The 24,854-nt window shown below is 40.9% G+C and overlaps 1 protein-coding gene across 1 annotated transcript in view; it reads right to left on the bottom strand.

Moving 5' to 3' along the window:
• Positions 1 to 24,854, bottom strand: part of LOC102992680 (aldehyde oxidase 1) — a 72,840-nt gene that overhangs the window by 44,402 nt on the left and 3,584 nt on the right. The window contains exons 2-16 of the mRNA XM_024124762.1: positions 22,153 to 22,210; positions 19,381 to 19,477; positions 17,784 to 17,892; positions 16,189 to 16,315; positions 13,717 to 13,778; positions 12,619 to 12,708; positions 11,903 to 11,983; positions 10,931 to 11,075; positions 10,123 to 10,215; positions 9,117 to 9,268; positions 8,830 to 8,923; positions 7,134 to 7,243; positions 5,931 to 6,115; positions 4,800 to 4,962; positions 2,661 to 2,753 (exon numbers count right to left, since the gene is read on the bottom strand). Of these exons, the coding sequence (XP_023980530.1) occupies positions 2,661 to 2,753; positions 4,800 to 4,962; positions 5,931 to 6,115; positions 7,134 to 7,243; positions 8,830 to 8,923; positions 9,117 to 9,268; positions 10,123 to 10,215; positions 10,931 to 11,075; positions 11,903 to 11,983; positions 12,619 to 12,708; positions 13,717 to 13,778; positions 16,189 to 16,315; positions 17,784 to 17,892; positions 19,381 to 19,477; positions 22,153 to 22,210 (1,659 nt within the window). The remainder of the gene's footprint in view (positions 1 to 2,660; positions 2,754 to 4,799; positions 4,963 to 5,930; positions 6,116 to 7,133; positions 7,244 to 8,829; positions 8,924 to 9,116; positions 9,269 to 10,122; positions 10,216 to 10,930; positions 11,076 to 11,902; positions 11,984 to 12,618; positions 12,709 to 13,716; positions 13,779 to 16,188; positions 16,316 to 17,783; positions 17,893 to 19,380; positions 19,478 to 22,152; positions 22,211 to 24,854) is intronic.

Here is a 24,854-nt window from a genome sequence, read left to right as displayed (position 1 = left end):
CTGCATCAGCAGGCGGACTCTGAACCACTGCGCCACCAGGGAAGCCCAACCCTATTGTTTTTATACTATAAATGACAACAAGTAAAATATCAGCCAAATTTTCCCTGACAATTATATGTAGAAAGTAGAGTCATTTCTCAAATGAATTTGGCATAAGACATATGTGTAGGATGCTCTGAACTTATTCCTATTTCATATAAAATTTACTGTTTTACAGTAAAATATATACTTACGGATAAACATTTATTGTTTTAAAGCCCATATTTGCTTCACTTAAATGTAAACTTCAATTCCGTAGTTAGTACAAGACAATGCACCAAAAAGGAATATTGGCTAAGTCTTTGTGTTTTGTTTTGTGGTGGTTGTGTTCATCCTGACTTTATAAACTAGAAAGCAGAAGATTATGAAGAAAAATAATTTAGAACTTGGCCTAGGCACCGTTAAATAAAGGTGGACATTAGGCCACAAATGTAGGGGAAGGGGGGAAATTAGAGAAAAGTTTACATGTTGGGGTTCAGGCAATATGAACAGGGATCTGAATCAGCCCCAAGGCACACCAGCCCCATCCTCACGGCCAAGTGCTCTCAGCAGGCTTCTTCTGCCTCTTCTCTGAGAAGCTGAGGTGGTGATCCAAAGAAAAAAATGTATCAGGTCCAGTTTGTTTCAGATGGTAAGGATTGATTCCCGCTGTGTAATGCCCCCAAAGTGCTGCCCTAGAATACTGTGTTGAGTTCTCCATTTGAACAACATTTGAATGAAAAATCACCCACATCTTTTTTTTTTTTAATCCAAAGAGATTTTTTCTATCCTGAAGAGCAAAATTCCAGGTAATCCATAAGCTTAGACACTAAGGAAACTCATTCATAGGTCTCTACATAGGCTCTGGGAGTTTTCTATGACATTAATACTTTTTACTATAAATACTGAAACACATCACTGCTTTGGGAAAAAAGCATTTTGAAACCTTGCTGTGAGCCCTGCCTGCCAAAAGGTTGGAGATAAATCCAAAAATATATCTTTCATATATATATCTATAAATATAAAATTGATTAATTTAGCTAAACCTATAACATTTTTTTAAAAAAAGTCAGTTGTGATGAATCTACTAATGAAAGAGGTTGTATTTGATTACTTGCTTGTGCTTGTTATACGGCTAAAGATACCATGGAGGAAAGAGTGTTGTCTCCTCTAACTGGTGATCTCTGTCAAAAGGCTTTTAAGCAAACTAACTGACTTGGGGAAAAAAAAATGTGGGTTATGACTGCTGAAGTTCCTCTAGCAATGTGGGTATTTGTGTGTGTGTGTGTGTGTCCGTGCCCATGTGTGTATGTGTGAAAACCCAAAGGAAAAACAAAAATAAAACATATATATGAGAGATACACTACTTCCAAAACTTGGTCTTGCAATCTATAATAACAAACTATGTGAAGATTATCACTTTTCTTTGGATGATTTGAAAGCCCATTAATTTGTTGTTGCTCCTGTGGTTGTTGAAGTTTATTCCATGGTCAGGGCAAAGTTAGGGTATTTATAAATAAGCCAAATGTTGCAGTGGTCGTATTTTACACCGGGGAAGAGGGAAGCTATTTTTGACTTTCAAAATGATCACTTTCAACACTTTCAATGGAGTCTGGCATATTTGAATTTTGAATATATTGAACCTAAAAACTGAAGAGATATATACCAACAGGGAACTGTTTGTTATGACATACTGTAAGCTTTTATAACTCAATTTAACAATAGATCCAATGAACTGAATCTATTCAAAAAGAATCTTTAAAAAGCCTTTTCATGGGCTTCCCTGGTGGCGCAGTGGTTGAGAGTCCGCCTGCCGATGCAGGGGACACGGGTTTGTGCCCCGGTCCGGGAAGATCCCACATGCCGCGGAGCGGCTGGGCCCGTGAGCCATGGCCACTGAGCCTGCGCGTCCGGAGCCTGTGCTCCGCAACGGGAGAGGCCACAACAGTGAGAGACCCACGTACCACAAAAGAAAAAAAAAAAAAAAAAAAAAAAGCCTTTTCATGCTCTGACTTAATGAAACTCTCAAGGTAAAGCTTCTTGATAACAATTTCAAGGAAAAGCACTGAATCTTATCCAGTTTACCAATAGGAGGACTTCAGGCGATACGCTTATGATGTTGTAGCTGAAAATTCTGTTTGAAAGTCATGAGGAATTGTGTTCTAATAGGCAGCTTTCATTAGGAGACCTTGAAATTAGCTCTTAGAACTTACGTTTGATTCAACTCTAAAACTCTAACTCACAGAGAAAACACTTGGAGAGTGCGGACTGGGGGAGCAGAGTATCTCCACATTCAAACAAAATAAATCAGCAGCTCTGACTTTGGTTGTGTTCTGACTTCCACAATGCCAAGGGCAAGGGCATGTGGCAAACTAGGCAGCTTGTTCATGTCAGTGGTACAAGGCCACAGAACAAAACACACAGTCCTCAAGTTGAAAACAGACATTTAAAAAAATTACCACTGCTAGCTTTATTTTTAATCACAATACTGCATTGATTTTGAAATTTTAATTAACAGTAAAGAAGGCTGTGGGTTCACCAGAAGGAGAGCTAGGGCTAATACGTCTTGACAATCACTGAGAGGTAAGTGAAGAAGCTTTAGCCCAGGACCTCTGAATTAAGAGAAGAAAAAAGCCACTAACCTGGTACTTTAATGTTCTCCAGTGATGTCTGGAATGAAGCTCTTCTAAAGCACTCTCGTACTTGTCTGTAAGGCTAGGATAGTGAAGCGGGTCCTGAAAAGTAGAACCACTATAGATATTTAAAATATGCCAGAATGGTCTTGGGAGGGACGCTAGCATGGCTCTTAGCAAGCAGCTCTACTGTGAAGTCTAACATTTGTTAAGTACTTGCATAATTCAGAATCCTGGAAGTAGAAGCAGGGTTCTCCCTGACCTCCAGGACACACACTCTGGAAGGTCTACACATATGACCACATATTATGAAGAGCCACGTGAAAACAGTAGATTACTGACTCCCAATATCTTTATGTTTCTTATGATACTTTCACATGCCTTCCTAAATGATCTGAGGACTTACAAACCAATAAAACAGGAAAGTAGAAGCTAAGTAAATAAGTGGAAAGGAAGAGAGGAGTTAAACCAGGAAAAAGTCAGAGCCAAGGTACACCACTGCAAACGAGCATCAAGCTCTGCTTTGTACCACCTGGCCAATCAGGGAGAAAATGCAGCGGGCTGCATCTCTGCCATGACCTCACAGCAGTAAGCATTCTGGGGCCCCAGGAGGAACACTTCCTAGAGCTGAGGAAAAGTGGGTCATTTGGTTCTTAGGCAAGACTTTAAACAGTGCACCTAATGGTTATTTTTTACAATTTAAAATTTTTAACAGAAAATTAAAGCCAACAAAGGCTATTATTTTTAATAGCAGAGGAATATTAATAGAGGAAATTGAATAGAAGGTAAAAGACTACAAGATGGAAGCTGTAATTTATATCATTTGATTCATCCAATAAATTGCATTAGTTTGCTATTAATTGGAGGAGTCTATAGTTGGCTTTATTACTTTTTCTCTTTTGATTACCTAGTGACAATATGTCACTTATATATGATTTCAAGCTGCTATTCTAAAAACTTTGATACAAACTGTTCTGGTTCTTAGTTCTCATGTATAATGAGAAGATACCTTCAGAAGCAATGATAAGAGAGAACTCTGCCTCTAATTTAAAGTGATCATACTAGGGCTTCCCTGGGGGCGCAGTGGTTAAGAATCCGCCTGCCAATGCAGGGGGACACGGGTTCGAGCCCTGGTCGGGGAAGATCCCACATGCCGCGGAGCAACTAAGCCCGTGCGCCACAACTACTGCGCCTGTGCTCTAGAGCCCGCGAGCCACAACTACTGAAGCCTGCGTGCCGAGAGCCTGTGCTCCGCAACATGAGAAGCCGCCACAGTGAGAAGCCCACGCACTGCAGCAAAGCGTAGCTCCCACTCACCGCAACTAGAGAAAGCCCGCGTGCAGCAACGAAGACCCAACACAGCCAAAAATAAATAAATAAATTTTAAAAAAAAAGTGATCATACTAATTTCTATACCACATGAGGAATGTTCTTGGCTTCTAGCCTAGTTTGGTCTGCTGATTGTAGCTTGGGATTAATGAACCAATATGGCTGAAGTTCCCTTTGGGTCTAGCAAATTTATTCCAAACTTTTTTCAGTTGTATCCTCCCTAGCCAACAGTCTTATAACTCTAATTGTTTGTCATAAGGGAGGCCAGGTGAAAGAATGCCCGGATGCTTACTACTGTGATTATGACTACCAGTAGGCAGTCTTCACCATGGTTCTCTGAAGCATTAGGGGCCATATGAAGCCTTTTCCTATGGTGACCCATTTCTCAATAACCTTGTGGAGTGGCTGCCATTGCCATCTTACAAGTGAGAGAAAACAAAGCTGAACCCAGAGAAGAAAGCCAAATGTACAAAGGTAAACCTCGACAGGTGGAAGAAACGCTTTCCTAAGGGAAAATATATTCAAATCATTAACAAGTTTCTGGTCACCATGGAGACATACAACAGGTCAGAAACAAAATAACTGAGTGGTATTAAACCAAACCCCACACAACTCTGTGCTCTACCCACCATTCTTCCCCAAACACTCACCCCATCAAAAGACGGCCTGCCATATGCCCAGCAAGCCCATGAGTCTCCGATTTGGGTTGTCTTTTCTATTCTATTCTACAGCTATTTGGCAGGGAGTTGTGGCCGCCACTTTGTGTATCCCCAGAGCCCTCAAGACTGGGAAAGGTAACACATGGTCAGTTCCACTTACCATCCTCTTCAAAATCTGTGACACTTCCAGGTAGAACTTGAAGAAGAAGCTGATGATGAGAGTCCTCCTGAACTCCACCCTCCCACCTGGGGCTGAGCCTGGGAGGGAGACTTCATCCAGAATCAGCCTGCAAGCTGCATCCAGCATCTCTTCATTCCAGCGCCTGTGGGCATCAAACGAGAAGACTCCTAGCCCAACAGGACTCACTACTTCACAGGCTCAGTGAGCTTGTAAGACAAATAGCGACAGTTTAATGCAGGAGAAAAAGAGTACAAACTCCAGAGTCAGGCAACCCAAGTTCAAATCACAGTCTACCACTCTCAAGGTGTCTGGCCTGGGCCCACCAGTTCATCATCTGTAAAAGGGCAGTAATGGTAGAACACAGCTCCTGGAATGGTCGTGAGAAAGAAATGACAACTCATGTTAAGTCCTCAGCCCGGGAGTAACTGCTCCCTATATCACTAGAACGTTTACTGCATGCCAGGTTCTGTTTTGCGTACCTTATATGTATCCATTCATTTAATCTTCTCAACTGTCCTATGAGGTGTGATTATCTCCCTGACTGATAAGGAAACTGAGGTACTGTAAGATTAAGTAAGCTGACAGAGATCACATAATTTATAGGAGTTGAACTGAGATGTGGACCCAGGCAGTGTGGTTCAATCAAGATCGTGGTTTTAATCGTTAGTCTATTACTTCTGAAATGTTAACTGGTACCTAGTAAATGCTCAAGAAATATTGGCGACTAGTATTACGTATAGAAATAAAAAAGGTATGCACGTGTATTCAGCAAGTTATTATAAAACAAACTCCCATAATCTATCTTTCATAATGGTAAATTATTCTCTTACAATAAAGAATGCAGATTTACTCATTTTGCTTACTGTGTCTATATACTATTGGGAGATGGGTTCACACACGCGCACACACACACACACACACACACACACACACACACACTATATGGTGCCCACTTCGGAATTCACTAAGACACATGGGAATAATCATGAGATCTTACTGGAATTCCATGTCATTAAACAGAAAGGTAGTAAACATTTTTCTTCTTGTAATTACATGACACCACAGAAAGAGCTGCTCTATTACTTGGAGACTAAGGACATGAATCCATACCTTCTGATGAGTTTCTGGCAGGAATTCTTTGCACAGATGGTGGTTGGACCAACGCCTCCATATGCAATGGATAACTCTTTAATGATGCCATCTCCTCCTCCAAAAAAAACTCTCATTCCCGAATTGACTATCGCTAGCGCATTCTGCTGCCGCTGGGCTTGTCGGAAGGCTGAGACAAACTCCCACTGAAAGCAAAAGTGAAGTGGCACCTGTAGAAACACACTGAGGGACAACCGTGCACAAGGCAGTTTGTCTTTGTTGCCTCATTTGACCCTTGTCACACTCTCTGTTATGGGCCAAATTGTGTCCCCTCAAAATCGATAAGTTGAAGTCCTAACTCCCAGTACCTCAGGATATGACTGTATCAGGAGATAGGGTCTTTAAAGAGGTGATTAAGTTAAAATGAGATAATCAGGGTGGGTGATGATGCAACATGGTGGTGTCCTCACAAGAAGAGGAAATTTGGACACAGACACAAACAGGGGGAAAGCACACGGAGACACAGGGAGAAGATAGTTATCTAAAAGCCAAGGAGAAAAGCCAAGGGAAAACCAACCCTGCAGCACCTGGATATCACACTTCCAGCCTCCACGAGTGACAGCGTAGTTAAGCCACCCAGGCTGTGGTTCTTTATTATGGCAGCCCTAGCAAATACATACACCCTCCAAGGCAAGCTTGATTATTCACATTTACAGATGAGGCATCTGTAATTAGGAGTGATTCAGTAATGAGCTCAGGGTCAAAGTAGGTCTAAAACTAGGATTCACTCTTGAATCTGACTCCAAAGCCCTTCTTCTTACCATTAAGTTCTATTGCAAATTTATAGCCTCTTCAAAACCTCAAGATACAAGTAGAAGTATAGTTTTAAGTCTTATTTAGGAAAAAGCCTCATGGGACAAAGAATTTTTAAAAATCTGTAAGAAAGTAACTTTAGAGTTTGGTTTGGGTGGGGGGAAGGTGGGAAGGGAGAAAGAGACAGAGAGTGAGAGAGAGGTGGCAGGCAGGGTTGGGGAGGAAGGCAGAGTCAAAGGTCTCCAGATTCTAGCAATGATGGGCGTATAGAACACAGTGAAACATAACTATTCACAAATCCTCATATTCTCCACTGCAAACACTCAACACCTTTTCTTAACCCACCCTATGTTGGAATTAACAAGCTGTGCACTCACAAGTAAAACCAAGAAATTGAAAGGACATTCTCACCTTCCTCAAATAAGGGATGTTCACTGAGATCAAGATTTCTTCAGGCTTAAGGTCAGCACTGGGGCACTTTCTGAGAAACTGCTCATTTAAAGGAATCTGTCGTTTTCCTTCTGTGGAAAGAAATGCACTTTCCCTGGAATCTGTTCTATTAAACAATCAGACTCCCCAAACTTGGGAAATAATTCTACCAAATATCACAGGAAATTTATTGTTTGAGAAAAAAAGCGCTCTTCCTATGTTTAAAAATCTTTCACCATGAAATGGCATCTTGCAATGTTTCTTCCCATCTAGGGCCCACCTTTTTTTTTTTTTTTTTTTTTTCCTTCCTTGCTTGATTATAAATAAAAATATCTAGCAGAGTAGACCAGAGATCAGGTAGAGTTGGACCTTAGCACTCTTTCTGAACAGCATGATTCATTTTGAGCTTTGTAAGAAGGGAGAGGACATTAATATCCCTTTTGATATTCTAATAAAGTCATTCAACAAATGTTTATTTATAACCAAGAACCCTACTTGATACAGTAGTGAATAAATAAATTGCCTTTAATGAATTTTTATACTGGTGGGATGCAGTCTTATTTGTTTATATCTTTTCTCAGCACCAAAAGAATTTCTGTTCTTTAAGCAGTATATCGGGGGGAGGAACTGTTTAAAGTTATAATGAAGTAGGACTTTGGGATAAAGCTAAGAAGCTTTTGATGTTCATATTTACATCACAAAACCTGTTTCTCAATAAATGATTTTTTTAAAGGATGTTACTTAAATTGATAACTGAATGCACATCTTCTTCCGTAAGATAATTTTGTGGTTTAGATGACATGAAGAGTAGGCATTTAACAATGCAGGTAACAGAAAGTTAGTGCATATTTCTAAATGAAAAAAAAACAACAGATGTATAGAGGACCAGTGAAAACTTCCTAAAAATTGTCGACAAAGTTAGAATAAAAGAAATAACTGAAAAGTCCTGGACTTAGTTTCAAAAAACAAAACTCAAGTAAATAAATATAGAATGGGGCTTTCCTGGTGGCGCAGTGGTTGAGAGTCCGCCTGCCGATGCAGGGGACACGGGTTCGTGCCCTGGTCCGGGAAGATCTCACATGCCACACAGTGGCGGGGCCCGTGAGCCATGGCCGCTGAGCCTGCGCGTCCGGAGCCTGTGCTCCGCAACGGGAGAGGCCACAACAGTGAGAGGCCCGCGTACCGCAAAATAATAATAATAATAATAATTAATTAATTAATTAATATAGAATGAAGCCCAACCACTGTTCAATAGAAAAAGGTCTGTAGGCTTCCATCAATGTCAGCTTGAGCATAAGCACATAGCATGACGTGGGTGTCACACACTCCTGTACCACCTGGAGAAAGTCTTTGGCAAAGGGGCCCAATCGTTGTCAATAGCCTAGAGTTCTCTCTACTATTCAGATCACACTGGGACACTAACCAACACTGGTCGATGTCAGGTGACCAGTATGGGAAAACATCTAGCACAAGTCCTCAAAAAGAAAGAGATGAAGACATTGGGTGTGTGTGCATTTAGGACCAGACTGACCAACTTTCCAAGCATCCAGAAAGGCAGAGGAATTAATAATATTATAAAGGATAGTAATTTTCAAAACTGGACTTCCTGCATCCCTAGAGAGGCAAAAGGGTAGGAGGAACAGGGTTTAATAATCCCTAAGAAGGAGCTGTCACTTACCTTTTGATAGCAAGTTGAGGGTACAGTTGCCCACGGCCAGGAGGGGGTTCAGATCTGAATCTGGATGTCTGCTCACTATGTGGCCCCCTAAAGACTTTTTAAAATAATGGGTTATTTTCACTCCACTTATGTAATTATAAAGACACAAGTGGTAAAATAAGAATCAAGCAAAAAGACTTTGGAAAACTATTATTTTTGTTTGTTCCAAAAGAGTGAAAATGTCATGATTTATCAGGGACAGTCATTCATGGGACACATACTAGATGTTACTGTCGTCAGATACATACAGCCATGTTCCTGATCTGGGAACCAGCCAGGGTTCCCAAATGCTTCAAGAGAGCATGGTACATCTGTGCCTTCTCCTCCGGGAGCTTCAGGATCACATTAGCCAGGATGTCCTTCACCTGAGCCAGGCTGAGGGCGGCACCTAAGGTCAGTCCTGAAATGAAATCATTTGTAGATAATGCAGTGTGATCATTGCTGACCTGGAAATGTCCATTAGATTTTAGACTACAGATATGGGATCTTTATGCTAGATACATGCTACCCTGCTTACTGGTGGTCACGGTGGGAATAGTGGTTGGTAATGGAGGCGTTAACAGTGGTTGTAATGACGATGGTGAAGGAGGTGATGGTGTTGGTGACAGAGGTGGGGGTGAGAGTGATGCAGGTCATGGAGGCTAAATTTTCTGAATACTCACTGTGTCAAGCACTATGCTGAATGCTTCACAGAATCTTCTTGAATTCTAACAAAGCTTTGAAATATTAATAGCCCCACATAAACTGAGATTCAGTTAAGTAACTTGACTAAGCTTTTCAGCTAATATATGACATAGTCAGGAACTGGATTCCAGAACCAGACTCCAAACCCACATTTCACTGCTTCTCATCACTGTCATTAAACCAATTTCCTTTATTGAAATGGAAAAACCAGTTTGTAAGCTGCTTAATACGTAAACTTGTTTGGTTACTACTGTGCTTCTGGAGAGAAAAGACTCTCATCTTTATCTTCTACCCAGCACTTAGCACAGTACCCTTCACTGAAGAGCTGTTACATTTCCCTCATACAGCAGACATAAAAGTTCTTCAGTGAAAATCCGACTCTTCAGACAATTAGTATCTCGTATAATAGAGAATTCTTCCCTGAGCCTCCTCCAGAGTCTTCTCACCTTACAAGGGAATCTCTCTGTATATTATAATTACGAATAAGACTTTTTTTGCTTGTCTGCTGAGCAAAGCAAATAAGCTGATTAATGCATTTTAACTAAGAAAATAGGGACCTTAAGAACTCACCATTATCTGTATAGTTTACAACACTCAGTTCTTCAATTCTATCAGGAGAAATTATAACTGGGTGAAAGATGCCTTTAAATTTCATGTCAGGCCCTGAAAGATTAGGGAAAAAAAAATAAGCAGACTAAGATGAAGGGGGGCTAACTGCCTTTTAAATTTTGAAATTGTGATTAAAACTGATGTCTTTAAATATATAAAAATTACATATCTATTGGTCTGTTCATTGCCAAATCGCACACACACAGAACGGACGGGTGGATTTTCACTAAACTTGGGGAACTCTTTGGACTCGTCAGCCTTAAAACGTGGCAGACACGTCCAAGACCACTCGTGGCATACTCAAAATTCTCCTTGGGAAGACTCTAGGAGACTCCTCAAAGAAGCAGGCAGTCAAACTGAGTTTACAATGGACACCATAGAAAGAGCCTGTCACTGAAGTTTAAGAAAACCTATTATGGCCATTGAGACACCACTGAGAAAGGAAACAGTAATTTCAAGTACAAGCCCCAGATCAGTCTCTGCATGGAAAGGCAGGACAGCTGTCACTGGAGCTGTTGCTGCTAATTTGTTACGGAGCTGGCCTCTTGGGTACAGCTCTGCGCGCTGCTCCGGTTAGGGCAATAAGAATTCACTTATGTGATGGAAGTCGTAAAAGTCTCCTGAGCAGTGCTCAAGGGAAGTCAAGTATAAATGATGCAAAATGTTATTTCAGACTGCTTTTTCTGAGAACATGCATATACGAGGTTTTCTCCTCCCCAAAGCCCTTTTCCTCAGTTTCCTCATAAGAAGTCCCTGGGGATCTACATACCCACAGAGGTGTTCCCCATGACAACCGGGGCCTGGGGATACTTGACTTTGGCTTCTAGAAGTTCCTTCAGGGTCACTGGAGAAATCCATGTCATTCTATCACCACTAAAAATCCTGGTCCTTTGTGGTTGTTTCTCAGCCATTGTCTATTGAAAAAGCAATAAAGATTCAAGATCATCTCATGAGAATATTTCCAGCTGTTTCTTCTCTGTCTTTACAGGAACAGAGAAAGGAGATAGAGATCTTTTTAAAAAATAAAAGTGGAACTTCCCTGGTGGCGCAGTGGATAAGACTTGGCACTCCCAATGCAGGGGGTTCAGGTTCGATCCCTGGTCGGGGAACTAGATCCCACATGCCACAAGTAAGAGTTTGCATGCCACAACTAAGGAGACCACGCGCTGCAAGTAAGACCCAGCTCAACCAAATAAATAAATATTAAAAAAAAAAATCACCATTGGAAAAAAATAAAAAACAAAATAAAATAAAATGTCACCTAAAAGTAGAGCTTTACTAGGAATCAGAGTACAAGATAAAATGTGACAATATTTTACTCCTTCTGGAGACTATTCTAATACATCTCCCTTTGGTGCTTTTATATCTCAAAAGAATCCATTTCAATGTTTAAAAATACTTTACATGCTTAATTTCGTCAAAACATTTAATGGAAGAATAAAACTCAGCAAAACCGGAAATAGAAAACATGTCTAAATCTACAGATGCTGTGATGTCATTTCAGGACATTTTTTAATAGATACTATCTGCTGCTTCTTACATTCAACTGTCCCCTGGTGGTGACTCCACCCTCATTCCCCCATCTCTGCCCTGGTCCCATACTCTTTAGACCTTGGACTGAGAAAGGCAGGTGGATATTACCTATTCGCCAATCAGCTTTAGAGAGGATCCATAAGCAAATATCCTTCCTGGCATTTCACTGTGAATTCCTCTAGGATGAGCTCAACTTTGTCTTACTTACCATTAGCTCAGGAGGAAATATCAATTCCTGAGTTGGATCCAATGGCAGAAACTCCTCTTCTGAGAAGAGTTTTAGATTTGTCTTAAAAAGAGAAAGTACCAGAAGTTATTGTCATCAGGCAATTCTCCCTACTTTAAATCCTTTGTGGAATAAGGTCAGATGAAGATAGGCAGAGAAGAGACAGACAGACAAAAAACCCCACTGGTCAGCCATGGTACCTGGGCTCTAAGCCAAGGGCTCTAGGACAGACCAGGTAGCCAGCATCTCAGCGCAGATGCTGCAGGGCCTCCAAAGCCCTCAGCCCCTGCACATGCTCCTCGAGTCTGAGGGGAGCACAGGAGGCAGCAGCATGAGACATAACTGATAACCAGAACATTCCCCTGAATTGCCACCTCGCTTATCACTCCCTGCCCTTGCATTTCCCTAACATCTCCACTAGAAAAAAGACTTGAAGAAGGCTTTTTTTAAACTAAGAGATCAATGTGTTCTGCCTCCTGTGGGTAGCTGGACGTGACCGAGAGTAACATCAGGAGTGAGGGATGAAGTTGTTAGATTTTTTTTTTTTTTTTTGATAGAGATGGGGTGAGAATGGGGGAGGGGGCATGCTGACACACCTCAAATTAGTTACCTTACGCAGCCATTTAGTCTTCCTAAAGGTAAGTTGGTCTCTACTCATGTCCTGAGAAAATCTTATAAAAAATTTACATTTCACTGACCTCATTTCCTTCCTCAAACTCTGGCAATCCATTTATTCCTTGATCCAAACAGCAAACCCCATCTTCTTTACTTTGACAGCAGCCAGAAGTCTAGGGGGTGAAAAAAACAAATAACCAAGAATTTATTGTTGATTCTACTAAATATTTTTTCGGCTTTATTGAGATATAATTAACAAATAAAATTGTGTATATTTAAAGTGTACAACATGACTATTTGCCATGTGTATACTTTGTGAAACGATGACCACAACCAGGTTAATTAACACATCCATCAACTCACATAGTTACCATTTGTGCGTGTGTGCGTGTGTGTGTGTGTGTGTGTGTGGTGAGAACACTTAAGGTCTACTCTCTTCACAAATTTCAAGTATGCGACACAGTATTATTACTATAGTCACCAGGCTGTAAAGATCTTATAACAAAGTCTGGCACATGGCAATAAATATCAATAATGGTGATTTAATATTTAATATTTCATTAACAAGAAATAATTTCTTATTAATAATTTATTAAGAAAGAAATATTAACAATAACAAGTATTATTATTATCACTCTGTTCTTACGATACACTGCTTTCATCATTTAAATTCCAAAGGGCGTCTTATGTCCCTCATTTCAACATTGTTTGTTCATCTATTCATTCAACAAGCATCGATTGAGTGCCTATTCCGTTGGTGCACAGTGACTCAGCTTCTGCGTCAAGCAGACCACCTTCTGGTGAACAGACGGAAGAGCAAATGGGCGATTACACCACCGTGTGCCCAGCGCTGTGATAGGGGTGTGCTCAGAGGGCTGCAGGAGCAGCGGGGCAGGGTGCCCAACCCAGGCAAGCAGGTCAGTTAAGACCCCTTGGAACAATGACCCACAGCCAGTGTCGAAGTGCTCAGGTGCTCCTGTGTGGCTACCAGGGCAAGCTCAATGAACCAGGATAGGCACCCTGCTCAAGGTCAAGTAACAAACAGCAATTACGGACCTTGAGATAAGAAGTAACCCTGCATTAGTGACAATGGGCTATTCTCCGAATCACACCTGCCAACCCACACCATTTTGTTTCATTGAGGAAAAAATATACTCAAAAATGTGTTCCTTTCTACTCACTTTACAGAAAGTCTTGCATGCATCGATTATGGGCCTGTATCCAGTGCAACGACACAGGTTACCTGAAGGGGAAAAACCCAACTCTGTTAATCAAGGAACCTAGAGAGAGGCACCGTCTGCCAAATGCATGCTGGAAGTAAGGACCCCATCCAAGAAGGAAGCGTTGTTTGACATTTTGGTCCCCCAATCCACAAAGTCGGATTTTTTTTTTGTTAGCTACTTGGGATACTTGGTTGATAGTCTTGAGGTAGTCTTACAACTCAGCTATTTGTACTTTCTCTCTGTAAACAGTTTTTATATCCTCTGCTTGTGATAGGTGCTCAAAGAACACAATGATTTCAAGCCAAGAACTCTTGGTCTATAGGCACATTCAAGAGCTAAGCTTCACAACCCAAATGCCCATCAACAGATGATTGGGTTAAGAAGACGTGGTATATATACACATAATGGAATGTTACTGAGCCATAAAAAAAAGAATAAAATACTGCCATTTGCAGCAATGTGGATGGACCTAGAGATTATTATGCTAAGTGAAATAAGTCAGACAAAGACAAATACTGTATGATATCATTTATATGTGGAATTAAAAAAATAATACAAATATACAAAACAGAGACAGACTCACAGACATAGAAAACAAACGTGATTACCATAGGCGAGACGGAAGCAGAAAAGGCAAAATAGAAATATGGGATTAACAGACACAAACTATTATATATAAAATAAACAACAAGGATTTACTGTATAACACAGGGAATTTTACCCATTATCTTGTAATAACCTATAATGGAATATAATCTGCAAAAATACTGAATTACTATGCTGTACACCTGAAACTAACACAATATTGTAAATCAACCATACTTCAATAAAAAAATTTTATTTTCCATATGCAGTAAAAGACAAGGTAAATAAAGCTACATTGTACATCATTTTTTTTTTGATATTTAAAAAAAGAGCTAAGCTGCAGTTGATAGAAAAATCAAAGGCATTATATAGCAGCAAAGATAATTTTTAAACTCTGGAAGCAATTGGGCACACAATTTACTTACAATAAATCATTAGGCCAGTGTTCCTCCAGAGTGATCCATATCCCATGTTGTCCTCCACCCCCCAAATCTGGCATCTATTTAAAACACAAAGCCACTGAAGCCAGATGTCTGGGGTTGGGTCCCAGGAATCTTCATTCTTCACAAACTCCTATGTTAAGTCTTAAGCACCCGAAAATTTGAGAACCCCTTGTCACTTGTTTCACATCACAAATGGCCACGAGATCAAATGCATAATAAAACTTAAGGGAAATAAGGCAGAAGACAGTTTGTGTCTTATGCACCTCCCCTTTCTACTTCTGTTTAGTCCTGTCTTCCCTGGAACACTTTCGCAGAGGAGCTGAACACATGAGCTTTAGGCCCATGTAACATGGCAGAGAAATAAGGTCCCTGGGAGACAGCAGACAAGTAGAGCCATGGAGAATTTCACCAGAAATAGGATTTGGGAGGCTCTTATTCTTTAGAATTGTTCAGTCTTGTTAATGAAGGCCTCCTCCAATGCTCCCCCCTATCCCCGGCTACACACAGACACACACACACACACGCACAGACACACAGACACACAGACACACACACACACACACAGACACACACACACACACACACACAGACACACACACACACACACTGAGCTCCTGAACTTGATAAACTAGCTCCAGACAAAGGCAGTTCTTTGAAATAAGTATCACCAGAAGATGTCAGTCTCTTTGATTTCATGTTGTATTCATCAGGAGCCCTCTGATAACTTCATATTGCCCTGAGAGCACCCACCCAATAGGAGAGAGCAGCATGTGGAGATAACTGGACCCTTTCCAAGGGTAAATGAATAAACTGGCTTTGTAATTATTATTAAAATAAGCAAACAATAAAAAAGGGAGGAGACTCTTACAGATTAAGAGAGACTTGAGAAATATATCAGCCAAGTGCAATGTGTGTGTTTGAATCCTGATTTGAACAAACTAACTCCACCACTTACTGGTGGCATAATTTTTAGTAAATTACTCTCCTTAAACCTCAGTTTCCCCATCGATGAAATGGGGGATAATAATAATGCCTACCTTATAAAGTTATCATAAAGAGTAAATGAGGTAATGTTTATACAGCACTTAATGCAGTGTGTGGCACCTGATAAATGTCTAATATTAGCTATCATTATCAACATCATTTAAAAATTAAAGCACAGGGCTTCCCTGGTGGCGCAGTGGTTGAGAATCCGCCTGCCGATGCAGGGGACGCGGGTTCGTGCCCCGGTCCGGGAAGACCCCGCATGCCGCGGAGCGGCTGGGCCCGTGAGCCACGGCCGCTGGGCCTGCGCGTCCGGAGCCTGTGCTCCGCAACGGGAGAGGCCACAACAGTGAGAGGCCTGCGTACCGCCAAAAAAAAAAAAAAAAAAAAAATTAAAGCACACACACATATAACCTACCACCAAGAGCATCAGTTAACTGACTCAGGGTGGGCTCTGGATGGTTCCTCAGCAGCGTGTAGATGGACATCACCATCCCAGGGGTGCAGAAGCCACACTGCGTGCCATGACACTTGGCAATCCTCTCCTGGAAGCACAGAAAGGTTGAAAGGCAGAATCCTGGGCCTGACCCCAGACCTAATGAATCAGAACCTGCATTCTAACAAGATCCCTGGGTGGTTCACATGCACATTAAAGTTGGAGAAGAAGCCCTGGAAAATCCTTCTCAGCCTTGGTGTCTCCCTTTCTTGGGCTGGGGTGGCCGTGATGACTGGTCCTCAACAGCTTTTGAGCTTCACTGAAGGTTCTCAGCTTTCAGAATCACCAGGGGAGCTTTAAAATTTCCAAGGTCTAAGCAGTACCCCAGACCATTGACTGAGAATCTCTGGGGGTGGGGCACAGACATATATTTTTTAAAGATTCCCAGGTGTTTCAATCTGTAGTCCAGAATGGGAATCACCGAGATAAAAGAAGTCCTTCAAAGAAATGAACTGAATTATATTCAAGTTGAGGGAAAAAAAACCTTTATTTCCCAAGTGCCTTTATCTGCTCACTATTGCCCTAACACTTCAGCACACAGGAATTCTCTTACCAAGTGCCATCATTAATCCAAAAAACAATCAAGAAGGAAACATTGCCTTGATTTCTTTTCCAAATCTCCCCCCAGCCCCCAGCCTGTTCTCTTTGGAGTCTAACTTCAAAGGTGCAACCTCATTTCGGAAGCCGTCATCTGTCTACACTGCAGCCAGGAGATGGGCGGCAGGTACTAAATGAAAGGATGCCTCCGAACAGACGAGTCTCACAAGCATACCCAGGCAGAATCTGCTCCTTCTAGGTAAAGAGGTTTCATAGAAAATAAACAGAACCCGAGATTCCTTCAAGCACAGAGAATTTGAACTTTGGCCATTTTCTATGTTGCCCCTATCTTTTTCCTCTTCCACCCTCTCCTCTTAAGTGGTACTCATTAACTTAGATAAAAACAAGTAGCAACAGCATTTTTCTGGGCAATGTATAAATAACTGAAAGAGTCAGGAGTCTGAGGTGCCCTTTCATTGAGGCAAAGTTCTAACAAGGTGCCTCCTTAGGAGAAAAGCCTCAAAATTCATTAACAACTCCTATTATATATCAAGCCCTAAATTTAACAAATCTTTTTGGTAGCTGAGATTTTCACTCAGCTTTGAAATCATGTTATTTTCCTCTTTATAGAGAAAAAAACATTAAGATTATATCCCCCAATGCAGTTGGCTCTCCTTTCTTTATAAGTTTGGAAAATGTAAAATGGACAGGTCCCATCTAATTAGAATATAGAAAACAATGCTAGTGATGTCAAGACTTTTTTTTTTTTAAAGAGAAAGTTCTCTAGTCTTTCAAAAGTATTTTTCTAAGAAGTCAGTCACATGTCCCAGGTTTCACTCCTGGCCCCCAGCTTGGTGTCATCTGTTGGCTGTGACCAAGCAGCAGGGCTCATTGCTCTACTGTATTAATTTCAAGAACTCATCATGTCCTTAATGGTTTTCGAAGCACAGAAACCCTATGCAGAAGAGGTGCATCCTCACCTGAACAGGATGAATCCTGGTCTTGGTGCTTCCTATGCCTTCCACTGTGGTGACGGCAGCACCATACAGAGAACAGATGGGAATCAGACAGGCGTTGGCTGGATAATGTCTTCAGAATGAAAAAGAGAAGCACAAACTACATTGTATCCACTGGGAAAGGAGCACCTCCAACATGGCAGGTTTTGTATAATGTCCCAGGCTTTGCATATACATTTTGTCCTTAGCTCATGAATAAGACTCTGAGGGTCAGAGTGAATTGCTCAGGATCACAGCTGGAGTGTCAGATAGGATTCAAATTAGGCCTCCTAATTCTAACTCCAGAACAGTTTCCACCAACTTTGTTTTTTTCTCTTGATTGAGGGGCTGACATTCTCCTCTCCAGTCACATGTGACAATCACCTAGAGCATATTTCATCCTCCAAGCAGATGCTGGGCAAGGGGTTAGTTGGGCAATAAAGGTAATTTGATATTGTGCCTCAGAAGAAGAAATAGGGTGTGGATACAGAACTCCTCAATCCCACAAACCTACTGCTAGAAAATGTCTAACTCAAAACGACTCCTAAAATGTTCTCATTTACCAACCAAAATTACAGATGGCCAATAAATACATGAAATGAGCGTTCAACCTCAAAAGCAATCAAGAGAGATTCAAATTAAGCAATGAGAAATCATTTTTATCAAAGAAAATGACAAAGATTTTAAAAAACTGCAATTTGCATTATTAGCAAAGGTTTGGGAAAATGGAATTCACATACTGCTGAAAAGAATGTAAACTGATACAGCTCTTCTGAGAGACATTTTGCTGGAAGGCATAAAAACTTAAAGACGCACTCACTCTTTTATCCTCTAATTCCATCTCCATGGATCTATCATAAAGAAATCATCATACACATAAATATAAACATCAATGCTCACACTCCTTATAATAGTGAAAACCAAAAAATAATCTAAGTGATCACTGTTTCGGGATTGGTTTTGATACACCCAAACAACAAAACATATACAGCCATTAAAATTATATTTATTATTTTGAAAAGATATTCATGAGAAGTTCAGCAAAAAATAGAGGTTTCTAAGCTGTATAGGCAGTATGCTTCCTTAAGTATACACACAAAAGAAAGACTGGAAGAATATTTTTCATTTATTAAATAAATGTAAATATTTATTGAGTGCCTACTGTGTGCCAGGTGGAGTACCAGGCACTAGGATTCATTGGTGAACAAGACCGATAAAATCCCTGCCTTTGTAGAGTATATATTCTAGTTGAGGGAAGATAGACAATACATAGGTACATAGACAATACATACATACACAAACATATGGTGAGAAGTGCTATGAATACCTTAATGTAGGCAAAGGGAGTAGGGAGTTGCCGAGGTGAGATGGGGCACTGCTATGGAGAAGGTGATCAGGGAGGGCTGAGAATGTAACATTTTTGCTGGAACCGGAATGATTTGATGCCCATCAATGTATCCCCAATGCCTAGCACAGTTCCTGTCACATAGTAGGTGCTCAATGCATATTTACCAAAGGAAGAAGAAAAACAAAGTTCAAAGCTACAAAAATTCAACCATATCTGGACTTTGCAGCAAGGTACCTTATCCTCTTGGTAATGGGGTTACATCGTGATATCATCACCGTGCAGGCACCACAGCCTCCCGCTCCACAGCCATATTTAGTTCCTGTGAGTCGGACTGGAAAAAGCACAGTTAAAGATAATGTGTTTTCCATAATTCCCTTTGTGAAATAGCTCTGACCTTAGAAGACAACACCATCAAAGACTCTTAAATGTACAGTTAAGTTTGATACTTATTTATCAAATAATGTATGTGTATGTCTTAGCTTCTATTATTTATAATCTTGTAAATTCTTGATTTCCATTTGTGTGTTATATCTAGTCTCCTCCTTTTTAAAACAACTGGACCCCAGGTTCCCAAAAATAAGGCCAAACTTAAAAAAAGGAAGAGTCTACATATATAAGTCCTTGAGGATTTGAAGGTATGAGTACACTGCATATCTGTTCTTATCCTTATCTGTGTCTTTGATGACATACAAAGTAGAATGTCAAATTGTAAATAATTCTTAGGATATTTGTGTCATGTTATACAAGTGTGCCATATTTCTCTGCTTCTCAGTGGCAGAAACTGCTAGTTGTTTCCAAATATCTTTTCCCTCATTCTTTCTTGGTAACAGAAATCCTAATTTTTGAGCTACACACGTGGTTGCCCAGAATTTAAAAAATACATTTTCACAGCCTCCTCTGATGCTTGGTGGGGTCATTAACAATGTTGGCCAATGGGATGTAAGCATAAAGGCTGTTTTTGACATCCAGGAGGGAAATGTCCTCAAAGGGAGAGGGGTGCCCCTCCTTCATCCCTTACTTCTTCCTATTTGCTGGAATTCAGATATGATGGCTGGACCTCAGTTAGTCATCTCTGACCATGAGGAGAAAGCTTCATGCTGAGGAGGGTGAAGCAGCAAGACAGAAAGAGCTTGGTTCCTGATAATGTTGTGACAATGCTTTGCTAGCCTGGATCTACCTACCTTTGGGATTCCTTTATGTGAGTATGACAACCATGAGAATATGCCTCAGAGACTTCCTCCAACATAGAGGGTAACTGACCAAGAGAGCCAACTGCTGCACTTTGATATCCATCACCCCACTTTTCATCAAGGCCATGCCTCGCATGGGCTGCTTCCCACCAATGGCTCAGTGCTATGCAGAGGTACGGGAGTCCTTGTCAACCATTCTCAATGGCTTTGATGAACGTGCCTTAGACTGCACAGCAGTCTGAGACCCTTCAACTCAGCCTTCTCTCCCTCTCTTCCTTACAGGTCTCAGTCTTCTATGGCTGCCTCCCTAGTTCACTCAGGCATTTTTCCTAATAAAACCCTTGCATATTTAATCTCATTTTTTGGTGTGTGTTTCCCAGAAAACCTGAAATAACACAATGAGAAAGAAATAAACTTCTATCTTGTTTACTGCTATTGGGATTTTCTGTCACTCAAAAGTGAACCAAATCTTAAATATCACATTGGTACCATGGATAACCAGGAAATTAGTATTAATTACTTTTATGTCCGAAAACCTTGAGGACTTCCCTGGTGGCACAGTGGTTAAGAATCTGCCTGCCAATGCAGGGGTCACGGGTTTGATCCCTGGTCTGGGAAGATCCCACATGCCGCGGAGCAACTAAGCCCATGTGCCACAACTACTGAGCCTGCATGCTGCAGCTACTGAAGCCCGTGCGCCTAGAGCCCGTGCTCCCCAACAAGAGAAGCCACTGCAGCATGAGAAGCCTGTGCACCTCAACAAAGGTAGCCCCTGCTCGCCACAACTAGAGAAAGCCCGTGCACAGCAATGAAGACCCAATGCAGCCAAAAATAAATAAAATTAACAGAATAATAATAAAAAAAACTTTGAATGACTTTCAGAAGATAGCTATTGATATTTTCTGAGTTGTGTGCTCTTTTGGGAATTTCACTCTCTCTGGGGGAAAAATGTACAAATTCCCATTGTCACACAAGTTTGCATATAACGTAGTGGGGCCCACAGACCTCTGGAAGCCCACTGGAGTTCATGCGTAGCAGGATAAGAATCCATTCCTTAGATGACTTTTATTGAGAAAGTTTTTCCAAGGTAACATTTTCAGGTTTAATTTCTCTATTGTTCTTTCACTTTCATTTCAGGAGATTTCTGTGCTTTTTCTTTTTTTTAATAACTTTTATTATTTGTTTATTTATTATTTTAATTTTTATTTTTGGCTGCGTCAGGTCTTAGTTGCAGCATGCGGGATCTTTCATTGCTGTGTGCAGGCTCTTCACTGCAGTGCGTGGTCTTCTCTCTCTAGTTGTGGCTTGCATGCTCAGTAGTTGCGGCTTGCGGGCTTAGTTGCCCCACCGCATGTGGGATCTTAGTTCCCCGACCAGGGATCAAACCGCGACCCCTGCATTGGAAGGTGGATTCTTAACCACTGGACCACCAGGGAAGTTCCTGTGCTCTCTTTTTCTAATGGGCATGATGATTAGTCCTTGAAGGTAGAATATCAATATTGTGACTCTTAATTCTAAAGGATGCTTAATTAAGCCATTTTAGCACCCATTGCTTTAATTCCCACTGTTAGTTTCTCTATTTTATTCAATATATTTAATGTCAAAACAGAGATTAGAAAGAACTTGGTTCTCTGATAAGCACAATTGTTCACTGCCTACAAAAGTCAGATCTAGGTCTTTCTTAAAGATGAACATAAAAACCGTAGTAGGGAATATCACTCAGTGTGGCTCTAAAAAGATATTTGAAATATCACTTGATGAGGATATCAGGGATATACACACATACACACAAATACACACTCAAAGCAAAGGATACGCTTCTTCCTCAGATATGGTAACAGCATTGTTTCAGGATCGACATTTTTTTCTATCACCTGTACCAAAAGAAAGAGTTTAATTCACAAAGCTGAGAGAACTAGAATATTTACATTGGTGGGCTCATGCTAATTTCATGAACATGCACTCTTCTACTCATATTCTAAACTTGATTTAATGTTTACGGAACACCTGTGATATACAAATCACCTCTCTGAAGTGTGAAGTCTACATCTCGAGCCCGGGCCACTACTTTGCCACTGTCCTTGGTCCTGAATTATCACGGTTCTCTAAGGCGGTGGTTGTTTCTACTAACAAAACATTAGTGACTCCTGTCCAACTTCTCCTAGAAAGTCTGAAGCAAGTGAGGGTAAAGATAACAGTAGAACTGAATATAGGAGGGGGAGGAAGAGAGAGAGAGAGGTGGGGGAGGTCTCCTGGACTAGAATAGTCTCTGAGAAATTGATATAGTTGGTTTTTTTTTAAAGACTTGTTTGTTCACCATGTTCAAAGAATTACAGTTTCCAAAAAGAGATCACAACCAACCATGGCTCCCAAATCTAAGAGACAAAGGAGAAGATAAAATGATACAAAGATGTGCAAGCAAAGACACACTTAAGAAGTAAGTTTGTGTGGGCAGCCTAGCAGCATGGCAGTTAGAACAGCAGCACCCAATGGAGAGCATGACTGAAACGTCACGATTGGTTATGTTTTCCAAAGTGATCGTGTTTTCTCTTTTTTGATGACACATTTGGATTTCTTTTAGATTCACAAATAGAAGCATGATTTGCTTCACAATTTCAGAACTAGAAATCATCCTCACCATGTTATACTAATTTTCCCTTCTGGAAAGTAGGTGATGAGGGGACACATGCTTATTCTATAGATGCCTCCTCACCCTCAATTCTAAGTGGCCATAGGCCGGGCAAAGTGAGGCACATGCCAATTACCAAGGTCAGATCTGTGCCCTAGAGGAATGTGCAATATGGTAAGAGAGAAGTGATTATGTGTGTGTGTGTGTGTGTGTGTGTACATACTACAATACAAGGAAAACTGTGGGACGTCCCCAGGCATCCCCAACTAAATTGGCCCGCAAATGGAACTCTTTATTTCCCAAGCTTACTTCTTCCTTTCTTTTCCCTAACTTGTTTAATAGCCTTACCATCTGCTAGGTCACCTAAGCTTAAAAAACTGCGCTATCTTCGACATTTTCTTTCCTCCAATCCACCAAAGTCAGCATCACCGAGTCCTGCCATTTACACTTCCAAAACGATTCTCTAAACACCCTTCACTTCTACTGTCACTCCCTGAAATCCACCCTTATTACCTCCAGCCTGAACAATGATAACAGCTGCCTAACATGTCTCCTGCCTCCATTCCGGGCATCCGCAATGCCACCCTCTATACCACCACTGGAGCAACCTCTCTAAAATCCAAGTCTGATCATGTCCTGTATCTGCCTAAATCCGACACTGGCTCCTGGATGCCAGACTGCTCTGCTGGGAATTCCTGAATCACTCAGGGTGCTTGTTAAAATGAAACCCCTATCGAATCAGGATTTCTGGGAGAGGGAACCAGAAAATGTGCATCTTTAATGAATACACTGAGCGGGTCTTAGGTGAATTTCTACTCAAGAGCTCCTGGAACACAAGAAGAATAGCCTACAAGGCATAGCCTACAAGGCCTCTTTGAGAAACTTGCCATCATTTTTGTCATTCAACCCATGCATCTTGAACTCTGGTCACATGGGAGACCTGGCTGGTCCCAGCAGTGCAGGGACTTTTACCCTTAACTACATTTGCTTATAGGATTCTCCCTGTCCTGAAGGTCCTCCCTCTCTTCTCTACTTGGCAGAAGTCTGGATGCCACTCAAAGCCCTGCTCAAATGTTCTCTCCTGTGGGATCTGCTGCCATTTAATATATGTTTCCTACTCTCTGCTCCAAGAAACAGTCCTCCTCTGTGCTCCCATGGTCAACATCTACACATCTTTCACAGAACGTGTTACCCTGCAGCATAATTAGTTGTGTATGTATAAGCCTCTCTTGATCCTAAGAGAAACCACCTTCCATTATTCTTTATGTCAAACACTGAACTAGGTGCTGGGGATATATGATGAGGACATAATACATGTTAATTAATCTAAATGAATAACTTGATATGTACAATTTGCTATGAGGAAGGAGGGATGATTTCTCACAGGCTGGGACTTATGAACAGAAGAAAAGAAAGAAAAACAGAAGAATCAGTAATGGTGGCAGAAACTACTGAATGTCTATCTCAGCATGCTTTCTCCATTTCTTTCTTCCTGCTGCCTGTAATAACGATGACGTGGCTAGAATGTCAGCAACCATTTTAGACCATAAGGCAACACATTAATGGCAACAGGGGAAAAAAAAAGAAAAGAAACTTGGGTCTCAGATGACACCAAGAAGCTTCTAGACCAGCTCTGCAATGTCTATCCCCAGATACAGTATCCTTTATGTAAAAGTAAACATGAATTATATCTTTTTTGAACTACTTAGTTTTGAATTAGTGCCATGTGCAGGTGAAACTAATTCTAATTCATACATATGATGATGAATCCTCAGAAGCCCAATTTTAAGGGACAGACAGGATCTGGGTAATAAAGAGCACTTCAGGCTTCAGAGATAGTTGTATTTTCTTTATTTTAAAAGGACTCTTTTTTTTTTTTTTTTTTTTTT

The sequence above is a fragment of the Physeter macrocephalus genome, chromosome 2 (assembly GCF_002837175.3).
Source record: "Physeter macrocephalus isolate SW-GA chromosome 2, ASM283717v5, whole genome shotgun sequence".
Taxonomy (NCBI): domain Eukaryota; kingdom Metazoa; phylum Chordata; class Mammalia; order Artiodactyla; family Physeteridae; genus Physeter; species Physeter macrocephalus.
The sequence above is the reverse complement of the archived record's forward strand: the minus strand, read 5'-3'. Positions and strand labels throughout refer to the sequence as shown.